Source organism: Lissotriton vulgaris, chromosome 3_1 (genome assembly GCF_964263255.1).
Source record: "Lissotriton vulgaris chromosome 3_1, aLisVul1.2, whole genome shotgun sequence".
In the NCBI taxonomy this organism is placed as follows: domain Eukaryota; kingdom Metazoa; phylum Chordata; class Amphibia; order Caudata; family Salamandridae; genus Lissotriton; species Lissotriton vulgaris.
This window is the reverse complement of record NC_141689.1, coordinates 547532516-547558190: the sequence shown is the minus strand read 5'-3', so window position 1 is coordinate 547558190 and position 25675 is coordinate 547532516. Positions and strand designations below refer to the sequence as shown.

Below are 25675 nucleotides of genomic sequence, written 5' to 3'. Positions count from 1 at the left end.
AAGATATGCTTGCTAATTGATTTCTTTCAGGAAGCTCAATTCTTTACGCAATTTCTTCTAAACGGGTAGAACTCTGTACAAGAGAGAACAATCATATGGAGTAAATCTCAAAGAGGTGTAAAAAACAAACAGAAACGGGTGTGTATTTATGAAAATATTACATTTTTTATATTAACATTTTTCAGGGTACTTGTATACAATACATGCAATGAAACAAGAAGGTAATTATTATGCACTTGAAAACCTTCACTGTAACAATTGCAACACTTTTTCCTAAAATAAACCACTCATCAATATCAAAGAAAAAGTGTAAGTCGACGTTTCGGTATCTAGTTTTGCATTAGTGAGACCATCTTCTGGACTGGAAAGTATTGAGGTTGTAGACCCCTGGTATAATGTAGAACAAGAGTAAATGACTATTTGTTGTAATATATACATATAAAAGACAATGTTTTCATAACGCCTGTGTAAGTGTAACACCATTATACAATTATTCCATTGAGAAAAACATACATAAATTAATATACAATATGCATTATAGAACAATTGCAATTAATGAGATATCTTCATTTCACACAATTCATAGTGTAAATGCACATATCCAAGGCAAATATGAATAATCATACAGAATTGCTGTAGCTATTCATGTCCTGGTGGACATATATCATACCAGCTGAACGCCTATCCTAGCATCCTAGTTCAACATTTGTTGTTATTGCAAAAGATGAGAGATTTTTATCTGGATAACCTCTAAAAAGTAATGCCATGATGGCTATTGAATCTAACATATCTAATAATTATATTTAATCAGAATTTATTGCACATATCGCACATTAAACTATCACATTAGGTCACAATAATTGCATGTTATTCAAGAGCTTGATACTAAAAATTCAAACATACCTAAAAACAATCAGACCAACTTGACTCAATTTCTTCAAAATTGTGGCACTGGAGATGTGTTACTCTATCTCATGAAAAACAAAGGAAAAGGAATATTTTTCAACTCATTTTATGTTCCAAAGGAATCAAATAAAAACGTGAGCGCCTGGTGCATACATTATTTCCTTAGTGGCGCTTACGGAAGTGTATTCAGATTTTATTGCTTGTCGGTGGATGCTTCCTCAAACTGGAGGAAAATCTCAGGATTCATACGAATAAGGAACTGGAGATAGACTTACCTATCTATTGTGGAATAAGAGAAGGAAGATTTGTAATTTAATTTATCTTGTAAGAGAAACAGTGTGGTGTACACTAATAACGCCTTTTGTGTTACCTTAATAACGCCGGAGCACGCGTATTCTCACTTTATGGCGTGTTGATTACAACTTCGAGCCGGCACAGGGTCTCACGTTTTAAAATCGTGGATGCACCAGTTGTTTTAACAGTCTAAAGAGAAGACCATTAGATTTTTTTAGTCCGATTTTTATTCCAAAGATTTCTATTTATATAATGTTACTCAAGATAGAAGAGAGTGTCTACTCTATGTGAGGAGAAATTGCACATCATGTCTTACCTTATTTAAAGCGACCAGCACTTTATGAGGGACATCATTGATTGGAAGTTTAAGACTACACTCCAAAATATTATTATTGAAATGGAGTGCTTAACAGGTAGATCAAATCAATTCTGTAAAGTAAAAAAAAATAATGAGGTTTTAAATTAAATTAGAGGCATGAATCTGTCTTTAGGAAAGATCTCAGCTAGTAAGTAGGTGTACATACCTCCCCTAATATCTGTAGCAACTGACAGTCTAACAGGGCAGAAAGAAAACCGCATCAAGTTCGGCATTTCGGTTGAATTAGGTTTCAAGGGCCCGATGTAGGTGGCCAATACCGGTCGGAAACGGCCGAATTCGGCCGTTTCCGACCGGTATTTGGCCTTTTGAGATGTAGGGGACTTTTTTTGTCCGATTCGGTATTTTACCAATTCGGTAAAATTACCGAATTTGAAAAATACCGAATCGGTAAGTTTACCGAGTTTTAAAATTCGGGATGTAGGTGGGACTACTTTCAGTCCCACAGGCCCTTCAGATTCGGTATTTTAACACCCAATCCAATTGGGTGTTAAAATACCGAATCCAGGTGTGCATGCACATGTGTGCATGCACACCTATGCCATGTGACAGACAGACATGCCCTTAGGTCATGTCTGTGTGCCACATGGCACACAAGCCAGTATTGGGGGTGCTAGAGGGTGTCAAAGTGACACCCCCTGCACCCTTGCAGAAATCGGTAATTACCGAATCGGTAAATACCGATTCGGTAATGCACATTGATTCCTATGGGCTTCAAGGCCCATAGGAATCAATGGGGGATACCGATTCGGTATTTACAGAATCGGTAAATACCGAATCTTACAGATTCGGTATTTACCGATTCTGAAATACACATCCCCCCCCCCCTCCAATATACCACTTCTTAAATACCGAATCGGTATGATTCGGTATTTAAGAAGTGGTAAATTGGAGTTTACCTACATCGGGCCCTAGATGTTTGGAAGCGGAAAGAGGACTGTTAATGGTATTACTTGACCTGCAGCGGCCATCTTTGACTGTGAGCTTATGTGTCAGCCATCTTTAAAGGTGGTTATTCTAGCTAATTCCCTATGCGCTCATAATACCTACCCTGTATATTTAGCCTAAAAAATGATTGATTTATTTGGTTTATGGCAATGATTAAATTGTAAAGGCATTTCTATACTGAATAGTATTCATGGTGTGAACCTTCCTATAAAGTATTGGAAGATGGCGGCCATCTTACATGTTCTTGTTGGGGCGATCGCAGCTGGGATGGGAAGAGCATACAATTATTCAAACATATTCTCGTGCAAATTGGGTGTAGTTGTATATGTCCTTAATACTGAATATGAATGATGTTTTAATCTGATATAAGTGTTTGCTGGTTACTTCCATCCATCAAAGGACATGAATACATTATACACAATTAGTTTTACATAAGTGTATATATGACATCTAAATACATAACACTTATAAAGTTGTCATCACAGTCTCTTATAAGTATAGTAATCTTACTACCATCCCAAAAAAGGGTATTAATACATTACACACAGTTACTATCACATAAGTGTATATATGACATCTGAATACATGACACTGATCTTGTGAGTCGTCATCACAATCTCTTTTGAATACAGTTATCTTACAAGAAGAGGAGATATACATCGTAACTGTGACCATCTGAATAATGTATTTTTTTTTTAAGTTCAACCATGTCGCAACACAAAAGTTGTTATATGTCAGGACTTAAACCACATTGTCTGAACAGGTTCAGAGCACATCTTTTAAGAATTCTAATTTCTCATATATATGTGTTATAAATGCATACCTGATTGTGATTTGCTAAATCACAGTTAACTAATTTGACAGATCAATTTCATAGATGGCACTCTTAGGGGTCAAAGTTTAAAACAGTGTCCGGCATTACTTAAGTATAGAAATATCATTTTATTTTATCCAGAAACAACATTTAATCCTGGACATGAACAAGAAATTATATCATCAAAACAAATACAGTTACCTGACGTATATATTTGAGTATATAGAACTAAGATGTTACTATTTTAAATCCTGTAATGTGAACCATATGTAGCAGTGTGTCACAGATGAAAACATAGTTATAATGAGTCAAGATTTCAGCGAAAGACTACACTTAACTGAACAGGAGTTCAGTACAGACATGCAAGGGCATGCCACTCTGTAGCAGAGTTCAGCCCTCGTCTTACGGTATCAGCCTGGCAGATCAATCTACATTCTTTAATCATGAGGACTTTATCGATATTGTTCTGTCTTTTCATGGCCTTGATGACATCAATCACCCACCAACTCATTTCAAGTTCCTTATAGCTTTGTAGGTAGTGTTCAACCAAAGGGGCATTTTCCATCTTGCATCTGATGCGAGACTGGTGTTAAAGGATATGATTTTTAATAGGCTGGATAGTTTTGCCTATGTAATGTAGGCCACAAGGACATTGTATGCAATATACTACATTCGTAGTATTGCAGTTGGAAAAGGATTCCATTATGAAAGTTACGTCATTGATCTCACAAGACTTCATTGTTTGAGTTGTATTGCAAGCCAACACATGTTACACTTGTGGTGGCCAATCAAAGGCAGCAGCTGTTTCATATTGTCTACAGTATCTCTGGTTGTGTTTGCCTCATAGGCATGTACTAGTCATTCTTGAATGTTAGTGCCTCTTTTGAAGGACAGCATTGGTTTTTGTACAACTTCAGGAAAACCTTTTAAGAGATTCCACTGTTTAGAAATTATCTTTTGGATGGCATTAGTGTGTGTTCCAAAAGTGGAAACACATATCAGGTTTGATTGGCCATCACTAATGTAATATTACCAGTTGTAAGTTCATGATTTTATTTTAAGACGTACATGTCCCCACTCCATTATTAGCTATTCTTATATGTACACTTAGGTCTTTTACTTTGAGAGATGCATACATGTCTAAAAGTACACACAGTCGTAGGTTTACTTACAGGAAGTACCGACCTTAGGACGCTGCAACTGGTGGCGTCTCACTAGGCACCAATGTCAAGGGGGGTGCCCTGTGGTTTACAGCCTGAACTAAGATAAGAGCAGCTTGCCGCTATCTTTTTGTGCCTGGCATTTTTCAGGGGATTAATTACAATGGCATGATAACTCTATTTGTTAATACACTTGAAAGAAAATTCCGGCATTTGTCTAGTCACAGTTTTGACTCATAATATAGTAGCATAGTAGCATATGTTCCTATTACAAAGCACAACTTGTGACATGCAGATAACTGAGTAATACTTTACGTAGATCGCTCAGTGGGTTATTGCTTTTGGCACAGTGGTTCTTTTGTTACTTGGATAAGCAACAATCCTTGTGATATAGCACATTGAGCTGTGTACTGGCATCAAAGCGCTGTATGAAAATTGAAAGCCATAGGTTTAGAACGTTATTGTTTTTTTCACATTTGTTTAAAATGCTTCCTTTGGGTAGCAATGCAATTTTATTGGTATGACATTCCAATCATTGTGTCACATTCATGGGGTGGATTTACTAACACTTTGCGCCTGGTTTATCTCACCAAAGTGATGCAAACCAGGCAACAAGTGTTGTTTTGAGTCTTGCTTTGCAGCGCAAATCTGTTGGACAGTACCCTTAAAGTAACACGAGGTAGCACTATGCATTCCTTTACATCAAGATGGCATACCATGGGTGGTACTTGGACAATACCATGAACTTACCCATGGATTTTGACGCTAATTCCTATCTACTAATTTAGGTATAAAGGGATTGGCATAACAAATTACGCATCCTCGAGCCAGGAGTAAAGCTAGAGAATTTATTTATTTTCTCCAACCCTTTCCAACTGTGCATGTGTGCTGCACTGTACAGCACACATACAAAGTGATTATGTGTTAAACTTTGTCAATCCATAGAAGTTTGTGATGGAAGGGTACCCTTGCAGTATAAATCCTAAACTTGGCCTCACGCAAACACTATTGCACTAATGTACAAGGGTGTTTACATTGGTGCAAGGAAGACTAATATTTGCCAGCACTAGAGGAAAGAACAACAGGACCATATCTAAGTAGATAGGATGCTGTTTTGCTCTTTCCTTTTCACACAACGTTGAGCAGTGCAACTTTTATAGTTGCACATCATAAAATCTTTGTTAATCAGCCACGTTCATTTTCCAGACCGCGCACTGTTAACATATAATGCCTACCATTTTGGATGACATGTGACTCCTACACCTTGTAGTCCTTATTGCTCATTGTCTTAAGTAAAATTTTATTAATCATTGATTTGCGCTTTAAATAAATAAATGCAACAGAGGGACCAATGAGAGATGAAGGACATTATTTGATGGTGGAAGTGAGGGAATCTGAAGGAGGTCATGGAGGGGCAAAAACATTGGGCCTGATTCACAGAATGAACTTAAGACTCAATCCTAAACTTACTACTATTTTAGTATTCACAGAATGTACTTACTACTTTTGGCATTCACAGAATGAACTTACTACTTTTGGTATTCACAGAAGTTAGGATTTTGTCTTAAGTTTGTCTTAAGACAAACTTAAGACAGACTTAAGACAGACTTAAGACAAAATCCTAACTTCTGTGAATACCAAAAGTAGTACGTTCATTCTGTGAATGCCAAAAGTAGTAAGTGCATTCTGTGAATACCAAAATAGTAGTAAGTTTAGGATTGAGTCTTAAGTTCATTCTGTGAATCGGGCCCAAAGACTGGGCGTCACCAAGGCTAAAGTCGGCCCTAGGTGTTTGTAGTTTTATGCTTGGATACTTACTTGTGTGAACTGGGCTAAAAATAAGACCTCCATTGTAATATTACAATTATAATAGCTGTTAGAAATATTGGTTACTGGTTGTCTACAGTATGAGCCCTGGTCAAGCAGCAACTATAGTCCTAGTCAGGGTGAGGAGCAGGTAAATCCTAAATCATCCGGTGCTCACCATCTGGTAGCTTGGCACAGAGCAGTCAGACGTAACTTGGAGGCAGTGTGTAAAGTATTTGTGCTCCAATCCATGCAGCAGTGGCGATGCATGGGTTCTGCATAGGGATGCGCTGCTCAGCAAAGAAAGTGCATTGGTTATGCTCGGGATGCACCACTCAGTACAGAAGATGCATCAGTTCTGCTGACAAGCACCTTAGGCCCACTTCTAATGGTTCAGGACGTGTGTGCCACCACTTGTCAGGGAAGACTCACAGATGGCAGAGTCTTGGTTCTGGGGTTGGAAGCCTGTTATGTCCCTGAGACTTTAGTTCAGGAGGCACATCCACTAGACCTCGGAGTCACTCTGGGTTCTGGGGTAAAGAGATGCAGGTCCAGTTAATCTCAGCCAGGCAAGAGGGCAGCAGGCAGCAGATCAGCACATCAAAGCCGGAATCCAGCAAAGAGCAGTCCAGCAGAGTGGCAACCCTTCATCAGCCCAGCAGTGCCTTCTTCCTGGCAAAGTGTCTATAGGTCCAGAAGTGTACTGAAGTTTTGTTGTCTGAAGTTCAGTACTTTTACCCAGTAGTGCCTTTGAAGTGGGGGAGACTTCAAAGACATGCCTTTGAAGTGCACAGATGTCCTCCTGCCGAAGCTCCAGACTCCCTGTAGGGGGTGTATGGAGCCCTTTGTGTATGGACTAGACACAGCCTATTCAGGTGTAAGTGAGACTGTACCGAACTCCTCCCTCCCATCCTGCCAGAGATGGCCCATAGAGACACACCCAAATTCCCACTGTATGTGGCTGTCAAGGAGAAATATACAAAACCCAACTGCCAACTACACCTAGTCATGTGATTGGAGACAGGTTACAGGCACCAACTGGCTAAAGCAAGAAAATGTAAACTTCCTAAAAGTGATATTTTGAGAATTTCAGTTTAAAAGACGACTTTATCAAACATTTTGATTTTAAATTTTGATTCCTGAGACACCAGACGTGAAGGGTTTATCTCTTCCCTACTAGAAAGTACACTTATAAAATGTAACAAGGTAATCCCAGAGTTATCCCATGGAAGAGAAAGGCCGTACAGTAGTGTAAAACTAATTTGAGAGTTTTCCTAGTACAGAACATGTCAAATACATTGCACCCTGCCTTCTGGGTTGTCCAGGGCCTGCCTTAGGGGTGACATATGTATGAAAAGGGAAGGTTTAGGCCTGGCAAAGGGTTTATTTTGCCAGGTCGATATGGCAGTGTAACTGCACATACAGGCTCTGAGGCATAATTAAATGGCTACTTAAGTGGGTGGCACAACTAGTGCTGCAGGCCCACTAGTAGCATTACATTTACAGGCTCTGGGTACATGTATTACCACTTATAAGTACATTGTTAGCAGTGCTAAAGTGTGCAGTATCTTATTACCAAACACAATAATGCCAAAATTGTTCTGCCCATACCTAATACTAAATAGTATTCTCCTTCAAATCTAGATTACACAAAACTCACTTACGCAGAACTTCATAGAAATTCCAATATAAAGCTACCAAGAATACAAGGACTACCAAGACTACCTTCCAAGAGAATCCAGAACAGTGGTGCTTAAAGCATGCCATGATTAGACATAGTGGTTATCAGCAAAGCACATTCTTATCTTTATCCTTTCCTATTCAATAAATAACAGTGAAAGGCAGCAGATCTATTTATCTACCTATTTATCTATCTATCTATATATCCATCTATCTATCTATCTATCTTTACCAACTTAAGCGCGTTTGACGAACCTTCACAAACCTTCAAAAAAAAGCAAATTCAACTCTACTCCCTCCTGGAAAGCTATTGAGTGATCTGTCAAGCAGGGGGGCCCAAAAGCAAATTTCTGCTTGAATTTTCCATGGACTTTTGGCAGAAGCGTTTACGCAAAAACTGCTGAACAGAAGTACACCAAATTTGTCAGGAAGCTAAATCTTGGTTCACAGATTGTGCTTTCTGTAATTTGGTATAAATCTATTCACTAGTATTTGAACAATTAAGGTGGAAAAATATTTGTATTTCTGGAGGGTTGGCTTTGAGGGACTTTTGTGAGAGTACCTCGAACCCAGTTTTACAAAATAGGCTCAGGAAGCTTGTTTTCCCTTGGACCAATTATCTTCAGCAGGAGCAAGGCTCTGATTTTCTGCCAGCAACATGAGGAAATGTTTCTGGCAGCAATTACAGGACTCTGGGACTTACTCCCCTCTCCTGAAGTTATAAATAAAAAATTATTTAAGGGGAAATGGTAGGGATACCCTGTCCCCTAGGCCTTGTGAGGGGGGGACCCAGAGGGACTCTCCTTGGGGCCAAAATAAAACAAATCTGCGGATTTTGTTGTGATCTGTTGGGAATACGGACAAAAACAAAATGGCAAGCCACCATTTAAAAAAAAGAAATATTTGGGGAGGGGGTCGTCTGTAGGGCCCTTCTCCCTGAGCCCCAGGAAATCCATCTCCTGTGGCCTGATATATTAATTAAGTGGAGGGTGCACGCAGCGCCTCTCCCCGGACCAATGGAGCACCGGAAACCCCATCCCTCAGGCCAAAATGTGGAATAAAGGGGAGAGTAGCCTTGCAACCTCCCTCCACAAGGCTTTGTAGGACCCTGGGACCCCAGTCCATTGAGCTGTAAAATAACTTTTACGGGAGAGCAACCATGTGCCCCCCCCCCTTCCTAAGCCTGAACAGACCCCGGGGACCCTACCGCCACTGCTGGCTCAAGTACTCTGTCCCAGGAAGCCCACTCCCAGGACAGAGAAATATATCTTTGATACTGCCTGGCGGAAGCATTTTTAAATCTCACGCCAACTGGGAGCAAACATGTTTTCCTTGCCTGCAGTAGTGCAGACAGGGAAGGTAAGTCTGCTCCCAGACGGCAGGGGATTTAAACATGCACCCACCAGGTGGGAACAGAATTTCTTGCTTCCACCTTGAGGGAGCATGCAATGAGAGATGCTCCCTCTAGGTGGGAGCAATACCGGCTCTGAGGGACCCACCCTTGACCTCGGTGGATGGGATCCCTGAGGTCCAAGAAAGGTTGGACCACATGCCCCTCTCCCTTAATTATGGAATGTGGCCACAGGGGATGGGGTCCCCAGGCCTAATAAGGGTCGGGAGGATGGGAATGCTGCACCCTTTGCTTTTTTATGACATTTGGCCCCAGTGAATGGGGTCCTAAGGGCCACAATGGACTCTGGGAGGATTGCCATGAGGCCCCTTCCTCTTAATCATGTAATTCAGCCCGGGTGATTGGGTCCCCATGGCCTGTTAAGGCTCGGGATGGTGGCCACTCGTCCCCCTTCACATTTAATTAAAACATGGCCCTGGAGGATGGGGTTCCCGGGGACAGGGAGAGAGATAAAGTCCACACTGATTGCCTTCCATGGCACGTCACTGAGGTTATTCCTTATGCTGGGGATGGCTTCTCAGGTAGGCTGTTGGCTTGGCACCACTAACATCTGGTTAGTAGTTCCTCTATGCTCTAATCCATGCCTGGAAACCACACTTTGCTTCTTAGCATGGATTTCGTTTTTCTCACCCCTAGATGCTCCACATGGGCTAGCAGTAGTGTCAGTTGTCAGGGTGGTGGGTTTGCAGGGGCTGGCTTTATCCCAGTCACACATGCCTCGTAAGAAGTGCTTCCACTAATTGGATCGGGTTGTCATGCAGGCATATTGGAGGTAAACGTCTGCCCTGGTTGCCTCCGCAATTTCTCTGAGTCTCACCAATCAAGGGCAATTCACAGCTGCGACCCATACCATGTACTCATCTGCTCCAGCACTGTTGTGTTTTGCATTGTTAGATTTTCTGGACTGTCTGAAGAGATAGCCTACTGGGTTTGTGCATCTTGGCTTGTATGTTAGTGAGAAATAGTACATATAAAGCTGCAAACCCACTTTGCTTTTCTTGGCTGGGGATGACGCACAATACCGGCGAACTGCCGGAGCAGAGGTTTGTGGTTGATTGTCACTTTCAAGGTGTGTCCAAACAGATGAAGGTGTAAATGAGTGCAGCACTACTTGATTGCATGGACCTCATTTTTGATGTATACATATTCTTTTTTGGTGTTGGTGAACACTCAGGAGAAATGCTATGGTCTCCACCCGTCGGGCTCCATAAGTTGCAATTGCACTGCCTCTAGACTGATGGGACTGATGTCAATTTTGAGCTCTAACTCTTTTTTTGGGCAAAGTTGGACTTGGTGCGTCTTGCAAGAGTGCTTTTTTGATGCTTTGAAAAGGTCTGCTTCCGCTTTTCCTCCGGTCCATGCACGTATGGCTTTAGTCAGTACTCTGGCAGGCCGGCCAGAGTGGCAAGACTGGGGATGAACCTCTCACAGTAGGTTGAGAGTCCTAAGATGCTCTCAACTTCGAGTAGCGTCTGAGGAGGTTTGACTCCCTTGACGTCCGTGACATTGGTGGGGGTCTACTCTCATCCCATCTCTTGAGAAGATATAGTCATAGAACTCCACCTCCCTTTGGAGGAGTAGGCACTTTGCTGTGTTTAGCGTGAGACTGATGTCAGCAATCCTTTGAAGCACTGCCTTCAGCAGGCGCTGATGTTCCAGCCCTGATAGCACTTTCTTAATGTTGTTATGTTATGTTAATTGAATTATCTAAAGCGCACAGCTACCCAACAAGGGTTTCCTAGCGCAGGTCCTGAAAGAAACTCTGAAAACCTGAATCAGAATTATTGCTTAAAAAGCCAAGTCTTTAATTGCTTGCGAAAGTTGGGGTACAAGTTCTCTTTCTGCATCATGTCAGGTAAGAGTTCCACAGGGTTGCGTCGAGGAAGGAGAAGGAGCGCCTTCCCATTCTCCCCATTTTGAACCTGGGAATTTCAGATTTCTCTTCTGTGGAAGAGTGTAACAGGCGGGCGGGATGATATGGGCACAGCAGGTCTTGCAAGTATTTGGGTGCAGAGCCATTCATTGCATTTTGAAACACTTAGGCAGAAGGTGAGAGGCCTAAAATTGAAGCAGTGGTATCACCTGAGACCAAAATGGGTCAAGAAAGATGTTATGTACGTGCCTTCTTCACTTAGTTCTAGCTGGTGGTAATCCAAGTTGAGATCTAGCTTTGAGGACCAGCGGACTCCTTTGAGGTCACGGATCAAATCATCATTTGTAACTGCATTGCGCCACTCCCTTCTGATGGCTCTGTTGGGAAGCCTCATGTTGATGCATATCCATATGCAACCAGCCTTTTTACCTGCAACAATCATCAGAGATGCCCAAGGGTGGGCCCGACACATTTCCAATGACCATGAGATGTTCCAGCTTTCGGATTTCTGCTTCCACTGCCAGACGGAGGTGGTAGGAGACCCTGCGGTGCCTCAGAGCAACATGTTAAATTGTCATGTTGATGTGAGGGAACACCTACAGAGTGTGCATTTTCTCTAGTCCTTGGACCAGGTGTTGCAATTTCACTAGCCTTCTCTCTCTCTTCTTGTTTGTATCACTGCTGTGTAGGAAATGAAGGGTAGCTATTCTGCTATGGAGACTCTCAAAAGTGTTTCAACTCTGCAGGAGGCAACAAAGAATTTAGCTGTACAGCTGGTTTTGTCATAGGACACTTGATATTCAAAAGAATCTCCAAGGGGGATGGGTTCAATCCCTTCACTTCTGTGGGTTGCTGAGGTAGCCTCAGTCGGAGGTTGGTGAATTGGCTTTTAGTCATTATGTTGACCAATGCTCGAGTCGATTATCGCAGTGTTTGGTGCTCTTACTACAAATATAGCTCCCGATGTTGTAGGATATAAGGAAGACTTCATCTTCGTCCCTGTCATCCTGGTTATCCTTAAGGGTGGGTTCTTCCCAACTGAGTGCTGCTTGTCCAGCCTGGTCATTATGGTTTGTGCCTAGAGGCAGCAGATTATGCCTCGTACTCATTGACGTGCGGAGTGGCTACTCCCCTCATACTCGTGCAAGGTGATTGGGGCACTCACAGTTGAAACACACTTTTCCTTTTGCCAGCTTTTTTGTTTTGCCATCAGTTTATTTCATGGCTTTGAAGTCATTATTGCAGTGGGCAACTCAGATCTGACATTTGGGGGCTGCATTTGCTAGATCACCGAGTTTGCTAAATGGAGTTGGGGGTTTCTAGTTCTTTTTACTGGATGCAGTGGTCATCCCCACTGCTGGGGGTTAGTGGGGATCACGTTAGGGGCCTGCACTGGGTGGTTCCTGTCACTGGCGGTATCATCACCTCAATGTGCTTGGCTGATTCAAATTGTATTGCCACTTTGAGGTCCTGAGGTCGTTTGTGCTGCTCTGCAGCCTGTTGATGTGTATGGGTGAATTATGTACTAATGTATGCTTCTTTGTTGTCTGAGGTGTGACCCCCTTTACATAGTTTTGTTATGTCACTTGAACTGTTTGTGTGTTGTGCAAGTGGATGCTTGCTGTATTCAGAGAAGGTGGGCCTTCAAAGGGATGATGCAATAATCAGCTTAATGCTGCTGCACAAGCCCATGGTATTGTTATACTGTTTTATTCTCCTTGTTGCTAAATGTATTGCGCTCGATATTTCCTTTGTTCTGTGCTAGTACTGGACTGGAGTCATATTATGATGAGACCATCCGAGCCTATGATTGCTTTGGATTACCTGTACCATGTGTGGTTATAGTCCCAGTATGGAAGATCAGAGATGACAGCAGGTTGGATTATAGGCCTCATGTCTGCTGCTTTTACCTGTTGGGCTAAGGATGGCTCACGTCATCGCCATTGTAGAGACGCCCAACTAGCGGGAGCATGGGTACACAAATTAGAGGTAGGACACAAAGATTGAGAAGAGCCTTTATTAAAGCTGACAGTTCACAGCCTCAATCACCTGTTTACAAGCCCTTGTACCGCGCCCGGTGTCAGGATGATAGTGTGCGTGTGTGTGCATGCTGCCTACACAATGGGATGTCATGTGACACACTACTGCACTGAAGGGAGTTTGGCATGAGGAAGGAAATTTGGTTTGAAGCTGTGCCAGGATTCCGCTTCACCTGTGCAGTTGATCCTTGGGAGCAACTTACAGAGAGTGCTCATGCAGGAACCCTACACAACATTAAAATCTAGATGAAATGTAGCTCTCAGTTAGGGAAATAATTCTTGCTTGGGGTTCCCAGTGATTTTGTAAACAACTCAAGCTTTGCACTCTTCTTTGTTACTTGGACAAACATTTTTCTTAGGTACATGGCCTCTCTGAAAGAAATCAAGGGGCGTGGCCAAGATGGCGGAGTGAGCGGACGCTTCCTCCCGTAGCTCCTCCGGCCCGGCTCAGCTCGAGCCCCGATTCCTGCGCTTCTCTCCCCCCGCGGCTGCTTTGCGGGTGAGAGGACTGTGCCGGAGTTCCTGGGGCACATTTTGATACTACTTTGACTCCTATCGCCCTGGAGGAAGTACCCCGAAAGTTAGCCCAAAGATCGGGCCACGGAGAGGAGCCTGGATCGGACCACGGAGAAGAGCTGGGGAGGCGGAGCGTATTGCGGTGCTGTCCGAGCGCCTCGGCTGGGCCGGGTGCTGAAAGCTAGTGATCCCGCGGGATCGGACCCGACGTGCTCCGCAGAGTACAGGAGCCCTCCGCCCGGAGCCTACGTGGCCGGAGTCGCCGATGCACGGCAGACCCTGGACCCTCGCTGGCGCTTTGGCCCTTCACTACTGATGTCGGTTTATGGTGCGACGAGGACCCCGGTCCTGGTGGCGGGAGACGGAGGCGTTTGCGCGGCGGCCGACCTGGGTGTACCCGCCGGTGCAACTGTGAGACACTGGCTTTGAACTTTCCTGGCCTATTGTAGCCCGGGGGTCGCCGGCGATCTGGCCGGCCTGGGCCGCTCTCCCGGGTTCCGCCCTGCCGCCATCTTGTCACTGAGGAGCTGGAGCTGGCGACCTTCACCCGCGCCTTTGCCGAATGGGTGCCTACTTTCGCCCTGGCTCCTGAACTAACTTCTCTGGGAGTGAACTACTGAAAGACTCGGACTTTGGCCCTGTTTGCCGCCCTGGTCGGTACTATGATTGTCTCGCCCCGGCCTGAGCCGCCATTTTGTCGCTTGTGACGCATCACCCTTGTCTCCGGCGGGGTCCTCACATCTGGTGCCCACGAGCGACTGGACGCATCTACGGCGGCCGGCCCTGAGCTTTGCCTACTGCTGGGGCCAAGATGACTGGGAGAGGAGGCGCGAAAAGGGGAGACCGCACTCTACCGGACATGCTCAGCAGGGCCCAGCAGCTGCGGGACAGGACACAACCGTCCCCGGGGTCCTCTCGGGCCTCGGCAGACGCCACTGGAGGCGAGCCGCCGGTCACGAGGTCCTTCATGGAGGACTTATTCAGCTCCCTCAAAGAGGACTTCCAGACGCTCAAGACCGAGGTGGCCAGCGAGGTCCGAGAAGTACGCAGGGAGGTCGAGGGCCTTGGCGAACGTGTTGACGCGGTGGAGACGGCGGCCCAGCGCCGAGATGAGGAGATAGTCCATCTCCAGCAGGACGTTCTCCGTCTACGGGAGCAGTGTGTCGAGCTCCAGGCCCACTCTGAGGACCTCGAGAACAGGTCCAGGCGGAACAATATCCGGGTGCGGGGTGTCCCATCCGCGGAAGAGGGAACGGACCTGGTGGCCTATCTGCAGGACTTGTTCCGGGAGATTTTGGGAGAAGACACGGAATTTCCGATCCGCATAGACAGAGCGCATAGAGTGGGCCGACAGCGCCAGTCATCGGCACCCCCCCCCTGATATTCTGGCGTTCCTGCCTGATTTTCCCTTGAAGGAGCGCATCATGACAGAGGCCCGCAGGAAGCAGCCTTTAACTTTCAGAGAGCGGCCCGTGGCGCTCTACCAGGACCTGTCCGCCATCACGCTGCAGAAGCGTAGGTCCTTCCGGATCGCTACGGACTTTCTGCGGGAACATGAGACGCCCTGCTCCTGGGGTCACCCCTTCCGTCTAATCTTCCGATGGAATGGGGTGTTACATCAGCTGCGCTCCCTCCAGGACATCTGCGGGGTGTTGGGACTCACAGCCACGGAAGAAGACGGAGCGACGCCCGCATGGAGACGTCCGGAGAGACGGAGCCGGCGAAGATCGAGGAGACGACAATCATCGGCGACTGCGAGCCGCCCGGATTCCCCTACCATCAGGGCGAATATGGCGGAGGCCCTGAGAACGGCGGCCGGGAACTTGCCTGAATCCAATGGCGTGGCCATGACGGCCTAACTTCACTCCGGGGGGAGAGATTCTTAGCCTCTACGATGCTGGGTTTGGGCTGGGGGTTGGGGGGGGACGGTTGGAGGTGAGTGGCTGAACGTCCACTTGATTGGTTCCTGCAGACTTGCCCGTTCGGGCCGGACTGAGACAATGGGGTGTTTTTCTTTGTTTATGGTTCTGGCTAGTTGCCATGGGTTAGTTTTGGGAGGGTTTAGAAATTGGTTTGTTGTTGGTGGGGTCCCGTCCGATATTGCCCAAGCACACACGAGGCCGGTTCTGGCCTTCCCTGCGCCCCTGCCCCGCGCGCCCCCTCCGCTGATCCCTCGCTTGCTGCATAGCGCTTCGATCCCCTGGGAGCGATGCCGTCCTTGAAGGTAGTGACCCTTAATGTTAAGGGTCTGAACAACCCTGTGAAGCATAGGTCGATCCTTTCCCTGCTGGAGGGGACGCAAGCGGACATTTGCCTTTTGCAGGAAACTCATTTACTTTCCAAAGATTGTCACAGGTTGCGCTCTGCCAAATTCCCCACCCAATTCTTCTCTTCGGCTGCGACCAAGACCGCAGGTGTAGCCATTCTTTTAGCTAGCTCCTTCAGGGGCGAGGTATTATACAAATATGCCGAGCAAAAGGGGAGGCTCCTAGCGTATCGCATGCGGCTTGGGGGTATCGCCTTCACGGTTGGCTCCGTTTACAGCCCGAATGACCACCAGGATCGTTTCCTGGAATCAGTGTTAGTAGACGTCACTGCCTCGCCCGATCGCCATGTTGTCTTGGGGGGAGACCTAAATATGGTCTTCGACTCAGCTATGGATAGGTCTGCCCAACGCTTCCCGCAGACGGGGGAGCTTTCCCGAGCGGTGCAGGACCGGATTGCAGAGATGGATCTGCATGACCTCTGGCGCGCTATGCACCCCACCGATAGGGACTATTCCTACTTCTCCCACGCGCACCGCACTTATTCGCGGTTGTACTACCTATTGGTGAGCGGACCGCTGCGCTCGGCCGCCACGGCGGCAGACATCGGGGTCTTGTCCCTGTCCGATCATGCACCGGTTTCCGGAGTCTTTGCATGGCCAGCAGCCCCCCCCTCCAGAGGGATGTGGCGGCTTCGGGATACTCTTCTACATAAGAAGTCGGTGGTGAAGCGAGTGGAGGAGGTCATTCAGGATTATCTGGTCCACAATGGCAACTCCGACACGTCTCTAGCGACGCAGTGGGCAGCCTTGAAGGCGGTCCTCAGGGGGGAATTTATTTACATTTCCTCGGCCGAGAACAGAGAGCGGCAATGTAAGAGGGACGAACTGACGGCGCAGGTCAGGGAACTTGAGCAGGTTCACCGCCGAACGGGGGCTCCTCGAGTTTGGAGGCAGCTGAAAGCGGCGAGGAAACTCCTCTCTGCGCTAGACCTAGATCGGGCGGAATACGCAGCGTTGCGTCTGAAGCATGCCTTTTATACGGGCGGGGACAGATGCGGTAGGCTCCTGGCCCACCGGCTCAGGGCTGCGCAGCAACGCAATGTGGTGAAGGAGCTAGTGGGTGCAGACGGGGTTTCGGTTTCCGGTGACGCGGACGTGGCGGAGTCCTTCCGTAGCTTTTACGAGGCGCTATACACCGCGGAACCCTCCTCACCGGGAGAAGCTGAGGACTATCTGGAGTCTGTGACCCTCCCGGCTCTAGAGCCCGCCCAGGCGGACCACCTGGAGAGGGACATCCATGTGGAGGAAGTCATCTCCGCTATCGCACGATTGAAACACGGTAAAGCCCCGGGCCCGGATGGCTACACGGCCTTGTTCTACAAGACCTTCTGCTCCACTGTGGCACCTATCCTGGCTCGCCTGTTCAACTCCTTCTCCGAGCCGGGGGCTATCCCGCCGGACCTTCTTTCCGCGACGGTGTCGGTTATTCCGAAACCCGGGAAGGATCGGACCCTGTGTGGTTCATATCGGCCTATTTCACTTCTGAATGTGGACCTTAAGCTCTACACTGGAATCCTGGCGGCCAGACTTGGCCTGCACCTACCGGGCCTGGTGGAGGCGGACCAGGCTGGTTTTGTACCCGGTAGGCAGACAGTCGACAACACCAAGAGGGTGACGCACGTGTTAGAAAAGGCCTCACGCGTCCCGGGGGAACGGATGTTACTGTCGGTCGATGCGGAGAAGGCCTTTGATAGGGTTCATTGGCCGTACCTTGAGCTGGTCCTCGGGAAACTGGGGATCGGCGAGAAGTTCCGCACCATGGTCTTCAATTGTTATAAGAGACCATCAGCATCGGTGCGGGTCAATGGGCACAGCTCTAGTAGTTTTGCCATTGAACGTGGTACGAGACAGGGCTGCCCCCTCTCACCGCTCTTGTTCGCCCTCTATATGGAGCCGTTTGCCCAGAGGATTCGCGACAATCCGGACGCTAATGGGGTTAAGATGGGTCAGTATACCTATACTGTTAGCCTATATGCGGACGATGTCCTGCTGACCCTGGATGACCCCAGGCGGTCACTCCCTGCTTGCGTCCAGGAACTGAACGCCTTTGCACGCGTGGCCGGCTTTAAAATGAACATGTCCAAATCGGCTGCCCTGGATGTGTCGCTTTCCGCGGACACTAGGCGAGACCTCCAGTGTCTCTTCCCTATGCAGTGGTCCTCTTCCACGGTGCCGTACCTGGGGATCCTGCTTGCACCTTCGCTGCCTGAAATGGTCAAAGCCAACTATTCTTCCCTTGGCAAGAAGATTAAGGAGGAACTCGGCCGATGGGGCAAGGGCCTGCTCTCGTGGCTGGGCCGTATTGCAGCAGTGAAGATGACGGTGCTGCCTCAGATCTTGTATCTTTTTCGCGCTCTACCTCTCCAGCCCCCTGTGGGTTGGATACAGCAAGCGCAGGCTGACATCGCCCGTTTCGTGTGGCAGGGCCGCAAGCCTCGGATGAAGAGGGTTCTCTCCACGCTTGCCCCGGAGGCGGGGGGTCTTGGTGTTCCGGATCTCCGGAAGTATTTTCAAGCGGCGCAACTCCGGTATTTGGTGGAATGGAGCAGGTGGGAATCTGACAAGCACTGGCTCTTTCAGGATCAGGCGGTTGCGGGTCGCACCCTTCAAGAGGTTCCATTCCTGCGGCGCGCACATCGCCCGGCTAATCTCTACGCCTCCTTTGTCACCCGGGTTCCACTGCGAGTGTGGGATGCGGTTTGTGAGCTCCGCGAGCTAACTACCTTCCCATCACCGTTTACGCCCATAGTTGGTAACCCAGACTTTACTCCGGGCCTAGAACCGGGAGCCTTTTCTCACTGGGTGAGTGCGGGTTGCAGGGTGCTCTTTCAGATTTACGGGCCGGAGGGCGTGCTTCCTTTCCAACAACTCCGACAGGACTTTGGTCTGACGGAGGGGGACAGACTGCGTTATATGCAGGTCCGTCACTGGGCTCTCCAACCCCAAGTGCGCGACGCCGCAGCCCGTCAAATCACACCCTACGAGCGGTGGCTGGTGACCCGGACCTCGGACGCCAAGCTTATTACCGACCTGTATAAATTTCTCCAACCCCCGCCGTTTCATTACCACAATCCGGGGAGAGAGCGCTGGCACAGAGAGTTGGGCAGGATCCTGAGCCACAAGGAGTGGGACAAGATCGCATATCGGGCGAGGCACTCTGCGTACCACAATGGGCTGACGGAGACCTTTACCAAGGTGTCCACCTACTGGTATTACACCCCGGAGAGGCTCTACGAGATGCACAAACTCACTGACAAGGGATGCTGGCGGGGCTGCGGACAGGAGGGTACTCTATCGCACATTCTCTGGGGGTGCCCGGTACTGTCTGCTTATTGGAAGGAGGTCTTAGATGAGGTGGACAGGCACTTCGAGGTTGAACTCCCGCGCTTCCCGGCATACGTCCTGCTAGGCCTTCCCAACGACTTGATGTACCCGCTGAAGTCCCGCAGGGGTAGGCAGATTACTATTGCGCTAGGCTCAGCGGTTCAAAATATCCTTGTACACTGGCGCACCCCCACTGCCCCCTCTATCACTGGCTGGCTACATAGACTCTGGCAGGTACTGGGTATGGAGAAGATGTCGCTCACAGTGGCTGGTAATGTAGACCAGTTCGAGGAGCTCTGGCACCCCTTCTTGGCACTACTGTCCACGGAATTTAGCGAGCTCACATGTCCGAGGTACCTACGCCTTCTTAGGCTGACGCCGCCGACGGCTCCAGCGGATTAAGGGGGATGGGATTGGGGGGACTGGGGGATGGGGGTAGGCGGCTTGGGGTGAATGTTTCTATAGCGGGCTATTGGACGGGGATGTTGGGGCATTGTTTTCTTCTTTTCCTTTTCTGGGGACGGGGGGCTTGGAGGGACTGTGTTGTTTTCACTGTGTTGCGGGTCGCTACTCGCGCTTAGCTTTGATTGGGAGGTTGGGGACTATTGGAGGGTCATACGCACTGCCTTATTGCCTTACAGCTTATGCCCCTTTTTTTCTCCCCTCCTGGACCACCGACCTCCCCCCTTTCCACCAGAATTGCTGCAACGTGCCTCTTTTGTATTGTATGTAACCTTGACCTCCTACTTCCCTTCCCCATGTTTCTTAATAAAATGCTTTAAACCTAAAGAAATCAAAATGCTTAACAGTGTTCTTCTGAACACTCAACAATGGCTAACTCACAATCATCTTTTGCTTAATACTCTCAAGGCTGAATTCCTCCTGATCACCCCGCCCACCCACTCCATACCCATTTAAGACTGGCTCAAACATATTACCTCCCTCATCTGTTATCCTCATGTGGTGGATTCCACTAGTTCCTTAGGCATCACACTAGATAAACACCTCAATATGCAAGATCATATCAGCCCAACAACTAGAGGAGCCAACTACCATCTCAACACGCTTATGAAAATGAAGCCGTTCCTACCCCAGTGGACCTGCAACTTGCAGTTCAGTCACTAGTGATCTCTTGTGTGGAATATGGAATTGTTACCTTGACTGTGCTGCCCAAAGCTAGTCTGACCCCCCTAAGGGCCACCCTGAACTCTGCAGCCAGACAGGGCACAGGCTTGTGTAAACATGATCACATCACACCTGATTTAATTCAGCTTATCTGGCTATCACTCAATGATAGGATTAGGTTCAAGACTGCTTGCCTGACGCACAGAGCGCTTCACCATAATACACCCTTTTACTTGGCAAATAAGCTCAAATTCTCTGGTATGTCTAGGTTCCTAAGCAGCTCCAGCACATTCCTGCTGAAACCACACAAATTCAAATAGAAAAGAAGATACAACTGCGTCTTCTCGGGTCTTGCCCCAAGAATTTGGAACACTCTTCCTCCTGATATCCATTAGAATCCTTTGACCTCTTCTTTCAAAATGGAATTCAAAGATCTTTTCTTTAATAACCAGCTGGAACATTCCTCCCAAAGTCAATATAACTAATCTTTTTATACCCTAGAGAAATCATGGCTATCTCCTTTGTTTGAGACACTTTCGGAGTGCAACTTATGTTCTAGTTTTTGTTTTCGCTCTTATTGTATTGGGTCGGTTTCTCTACGGATGTTATTTGCTTAGTGACTAACCGTACCATCTCGTTACTGATGTACAGTGCTCTGATACCCATTTCGGGTCATGTTCGCGCTTTATAAAACTTTTCCAATAAATTGGAACCAGCTTGTTGAAAACAATGGCGCTATTCGTAGTTTGCAGTTGCTAATTCCATATGTACATCCACACAGTCGATCCAATGTGTTTGTTGGTATTCCATACCAAGAATGAATGATCACACAAAATGTACATTTATCTATGAGTAATCTTAATCTCTGTAGATTATGGCATTCTTGCCACATTGATATAGTAAATACCGAATACAGTAGCGTGAGCATTTGCTATCTTTATTTTCATCTTTAGCAAATTCTATTTTACAATAGACAATTATTCAATAGCGGCACATGTATTTGTACCACTAATGAGGTTCACCACATATTTTAGTCTTTTTATATTTGGTAATTCGACATTTCTTCTTCTTTTTGTACAGGGGAAGGACTTCATTCCAAGATGGACCGACCACATATTGCCAGGGAAAGCAGGTAAATCACACAGTAGTTCTACCATCTAGTCCATAAAATAATCAGTGGTGTTATTCTTTCATAAAGGTATTCTCAAAGGCCTTAAGTTACATTTTGTTTTCGAAAAAATAAAATCTCAAATATGAAACATAACACTGTATTCGAACATAGGATTGCAAACTCTTTTTCATTTTGTGGTTTAGATTTCTCACAGAATAATCTCCTTCTAAATTGTACATAGGTCTAGCTCATAGGACTAGTGCAGCAATGCATTCTTACCAACTGATATACGTGTAGGTAATTGGTGTTGATAAAGGGAGGGAGGATCAATGACACTCAAGTTACAGTATTGCGAGGTACAATTCACATTTACATCACACAAAGTGACCTTCATCTGGAGAAAACATAAATTAGTCCTACCTTCAATAACTAATGAAGAACAAAATCATCAATGTATCTATTTCTCAAAAACTGTCTATAACCAAGCCTAATCCAGCAAGCGTAATCAAAAAAATTATTTTTCAAAGCATATATCAAATTTATTTTTTCATTTTTCAATGCTTTAAGTACCGTCTTTTTCTTTTTTTGTCAAACCAATATACACAAAAGTACATAAATATATACACAAATTACATGCTATACATAAAAACACATATTATACATTGTAGGCCAAATCCCCTGTTGGACCTTATCGCCCTATACTTTCACAAGAAAAGGATGCTTTGAAGATTATCAATGGCATTCCTTTAGATACAGATCACCCTTAGAACAATGGAGTACCCAAGGTGTAATATTTCCACCTCAATATTTTTGTGTACTCTCTTTTGTTTATTATACGAATACTTTTTATAATTTTATCTGGGGTGTCTTTGTAGAACTGTTGACGCGTTTCAGCCCTCTGGCTATGGGCCTCATCAGGACATGGGCTTTCAAGGGTCCATCATCAATCTTATATTCACGGAGGGGCACGAGAGATGGCTGGTAAAGCACCGAAAAAAATGCGCTAATGTTATCTCCAAACTAGTCTTAAACTTAGTCGTCTTTCAGGTACAACTATATAGTAACCGGTCTCCTGCTCCTTTTTCTCTTCGAGATCTTCGGTAATTCTCTGTGTATTTCAATCGCTGGGGCACTCTCTATTGTCCAAGACAGACACCGTTCTGTAACACATCGCTTCTAGCCGTGTCCCCTTTCTTTTCTCGCTTTTCTTTAAACCACATCGGTCGACCGATACACGTTCCTACATTCCTTTCAGGATTCATCCGATAAATGTTCGGAGAAAGGAGGACGATCAGATCGCAGATCAAAGGAGCATGTGAAACCAAGTAGGGACTCTCAACGCTCATCTGATAACATAATTAAACATGAAGACAAGCCTAAACTATAAAAGCCTTAATTTAAGAAGAAGGTAGCCGTACTAAAGGTCAGGCATGCCAAGATTTTGAGGACTCTAGTTCTAAACGGGGAATGGGCATTGACAATGCTGGACAACGCAGCAGAAGTCACAATAGTCACCAGAACCTGGTGGATTGTGTTTTGAGAGTAGTGCTGAGTGATTATATAACTGTGGAAACATCAGAACCCAGGGTAAGTGTTCCCCATCATTTATACGAAGTCCAACTACAGTTGGAGGGGGGATACCCAGGTTCATTAATGTCCTCTTTTGAGAGGAGCACACTCAAGGGTACTATATTCTTTTAACAGAAAAAGACTGGCCACCAGATTTGGTAATTGATTGTTCAAATGGGAAAACAGTAATTTTACCTGCTTTTTCCGTCCTTGTATCAGTATCAATTAAACATAAACACACACATGCCAAGGAGTGAGCTCTAGCGCTAGCTCGTGTGTTATACCATAACAATGTGGAGTGGGATGACGGTTCACCTTATCTTGAAATTCAAGTGAGGACAACCCCACAACCTCAAAAATAATAGCCATTCATAAATTAGGCAACACAACCAGTTAGGGAAATCCTAGAACCCCAGATCAATCATATTGTCTAGTATTAGATTACAGACACCTGAACACAGCTACTTGCACAATCCCAGTACAAAATGCACCCAGTGCCACACTCATGAATAGCATAGTGTGGAAGCAATACAAAACCACACTAGATATCTCAAATTGATTTTCTGTCAAAATACAGCACCTGGAAGCAGATATTTGACTGCCTTTATGGTGCTAGGTTCTTGAAATGATTCTGCCGTTGGCCCCAGAGGTGTGAATATAGCCCTGGGTTGTTTTCGGACAGAAACACAGAATTACTTGAAAATTTTGATGACATATACTTTAACGGACAATGACCTGATGGAACACTTGACCAGAGTAGACTTCATAATCTTGGGGTTTGCTCGTATGGGCTATAGATTACATTTTTAAAAATCCAAAATTGCCCACCTCAGTGTCCTATTTTTGGGACTATAATGAGTATCTTCATTATTGGGCTCAGAATGGAATCAGGGATTCGAAAGGCTGCACATGAAGTAAAAGTTGCTTTGGGAACAGGTGGCGAAGCAGAAAGAATGCTTTCCACAGGATCATGTCATATCTACATTGAGTAATCAGCATGTTGTCGTTCATGTTGCAGGAATCCAATGTCTGAAAATGCTGCACAGTCGACAGTTCACACCACCACAGTGGCTGCAATCACTCATTTGAGTATGAGAATGAAAAGTGACATCATGGTGGTCATCAATTCGGTGTGCAATGACATGCATCTGCGGAAAGGCTTTCCACTCAAGTACTCCTACAAGTTAGATGCACAAAACACACTGTATGCTCACATTTCAGGAGTGGAAGACAGAGTAATACCGAACAGTGATCGCAGAACGGGATTAATACTGGCTGCACGTGAAAGTCTGGCTTCTGCGCCGGCTGGGGTAGCTGCAACAATTTAATTATTCCAGCAACACTATTGGTGGCCGGGTCTTTACGAATAGACCAAGGACTTTGTCCTGAGATGCGACATGTCAGCAGATAAAGGGTTCCACCCCAAACACCTCTTGTGATTTCAATCCAGCTCTTTGCTTGTGTTTATTTAGACCATTGCGGCCCACTATCATCTGATGGGGCTTGCGAGTATATCTTGTTGGCAGTGGATTCCTGCTTTTGATTCCTGTTGGTATTGCCACATCGATCATCTGACGCCCAAACTGCTATAAAGGATCTGCAAGTCTTTATCAGGACATACTTGGTTGGCACATTACATTCTGATCAGGGTCTGGCATTTAGCTCTTTGCCTTATGAAAAGGCCTTGGGAAGTTTGGGTGTGACCCGGCATTTCTCATTTTCAAAACCATCCAGAGGGAAATATGGTTGTGGAGAGCAAAAAACTGGACTTAAAGCAGTTTTTAACAGCAAGGTTATTAGGCACTGGACGCAGTTGGGTCCATCGCCTATATAAGGTCCACAGGGAGTTAAACAGTATGTCAAGAAAGTCTCTTTATGAGATCCTGTTTAGGGTTAAGATGTGGGTCCCAGACCTCAATAAAGACAGCGCTGTGGCTGCAGAAACACTGTTTGACACCAATGAATGTCTGGCTGCTTTACAGCAATTGAATGATTTCCGGGAAGAACAAAGCAACATCCAAGTAAAACGCACTGTCACCGGAGACGTGAATGTTGTTCCGGCTAGATCCCAAAGATCCGGAATCTGGTCAGAGAAAAGATTGTGAACTTGAAAGAGTTTGAGCTATCTTACCGTATTAGCTGTTGAAGGTACATTAACCGTCCTTCTCCCTCCCCTTGCCAGACGCCAAGACAAAAGATTTGTCTCTATTGAGCTGATCAAACCACACTAAGTGGCTGATTCTCAGCAATAAGCCATGTGGACTCTTGGGTAGCTACCAATCTCCTCTCACTGCCATACAGGAGTTTCAGATGGAAGCTTTAATTCCAAATTAAGCCTGCTCTCTTCAACAAGATACATCGATGAACAACAATGATGTATACCTTCTACCTGTTTCA

General features: G+C 46.1%; 1 protein-coding gene across 1 annotated transcript in view; it reads left to right on the top strand.

Annotated features, from left to right (window-relative positions):
• The window catches only part of LOC147726768 (baculoviral IAP repeat-containing protein 1-like), a 1009320-nt gene that overhangs the window by 360131 nt on the left and 623514 nt on the right, over nt 1-25675 (top strand). The window contains exon 5 of the mRNA XM_086960810.1: nt 21679-21730. Coding sequence (XP_086816936.1) covers nt 21679-21730 — 52 coding nt within the window. The remainder of the gene's footprint in view (nt 1-21678; nt 21731-25675) is intronic.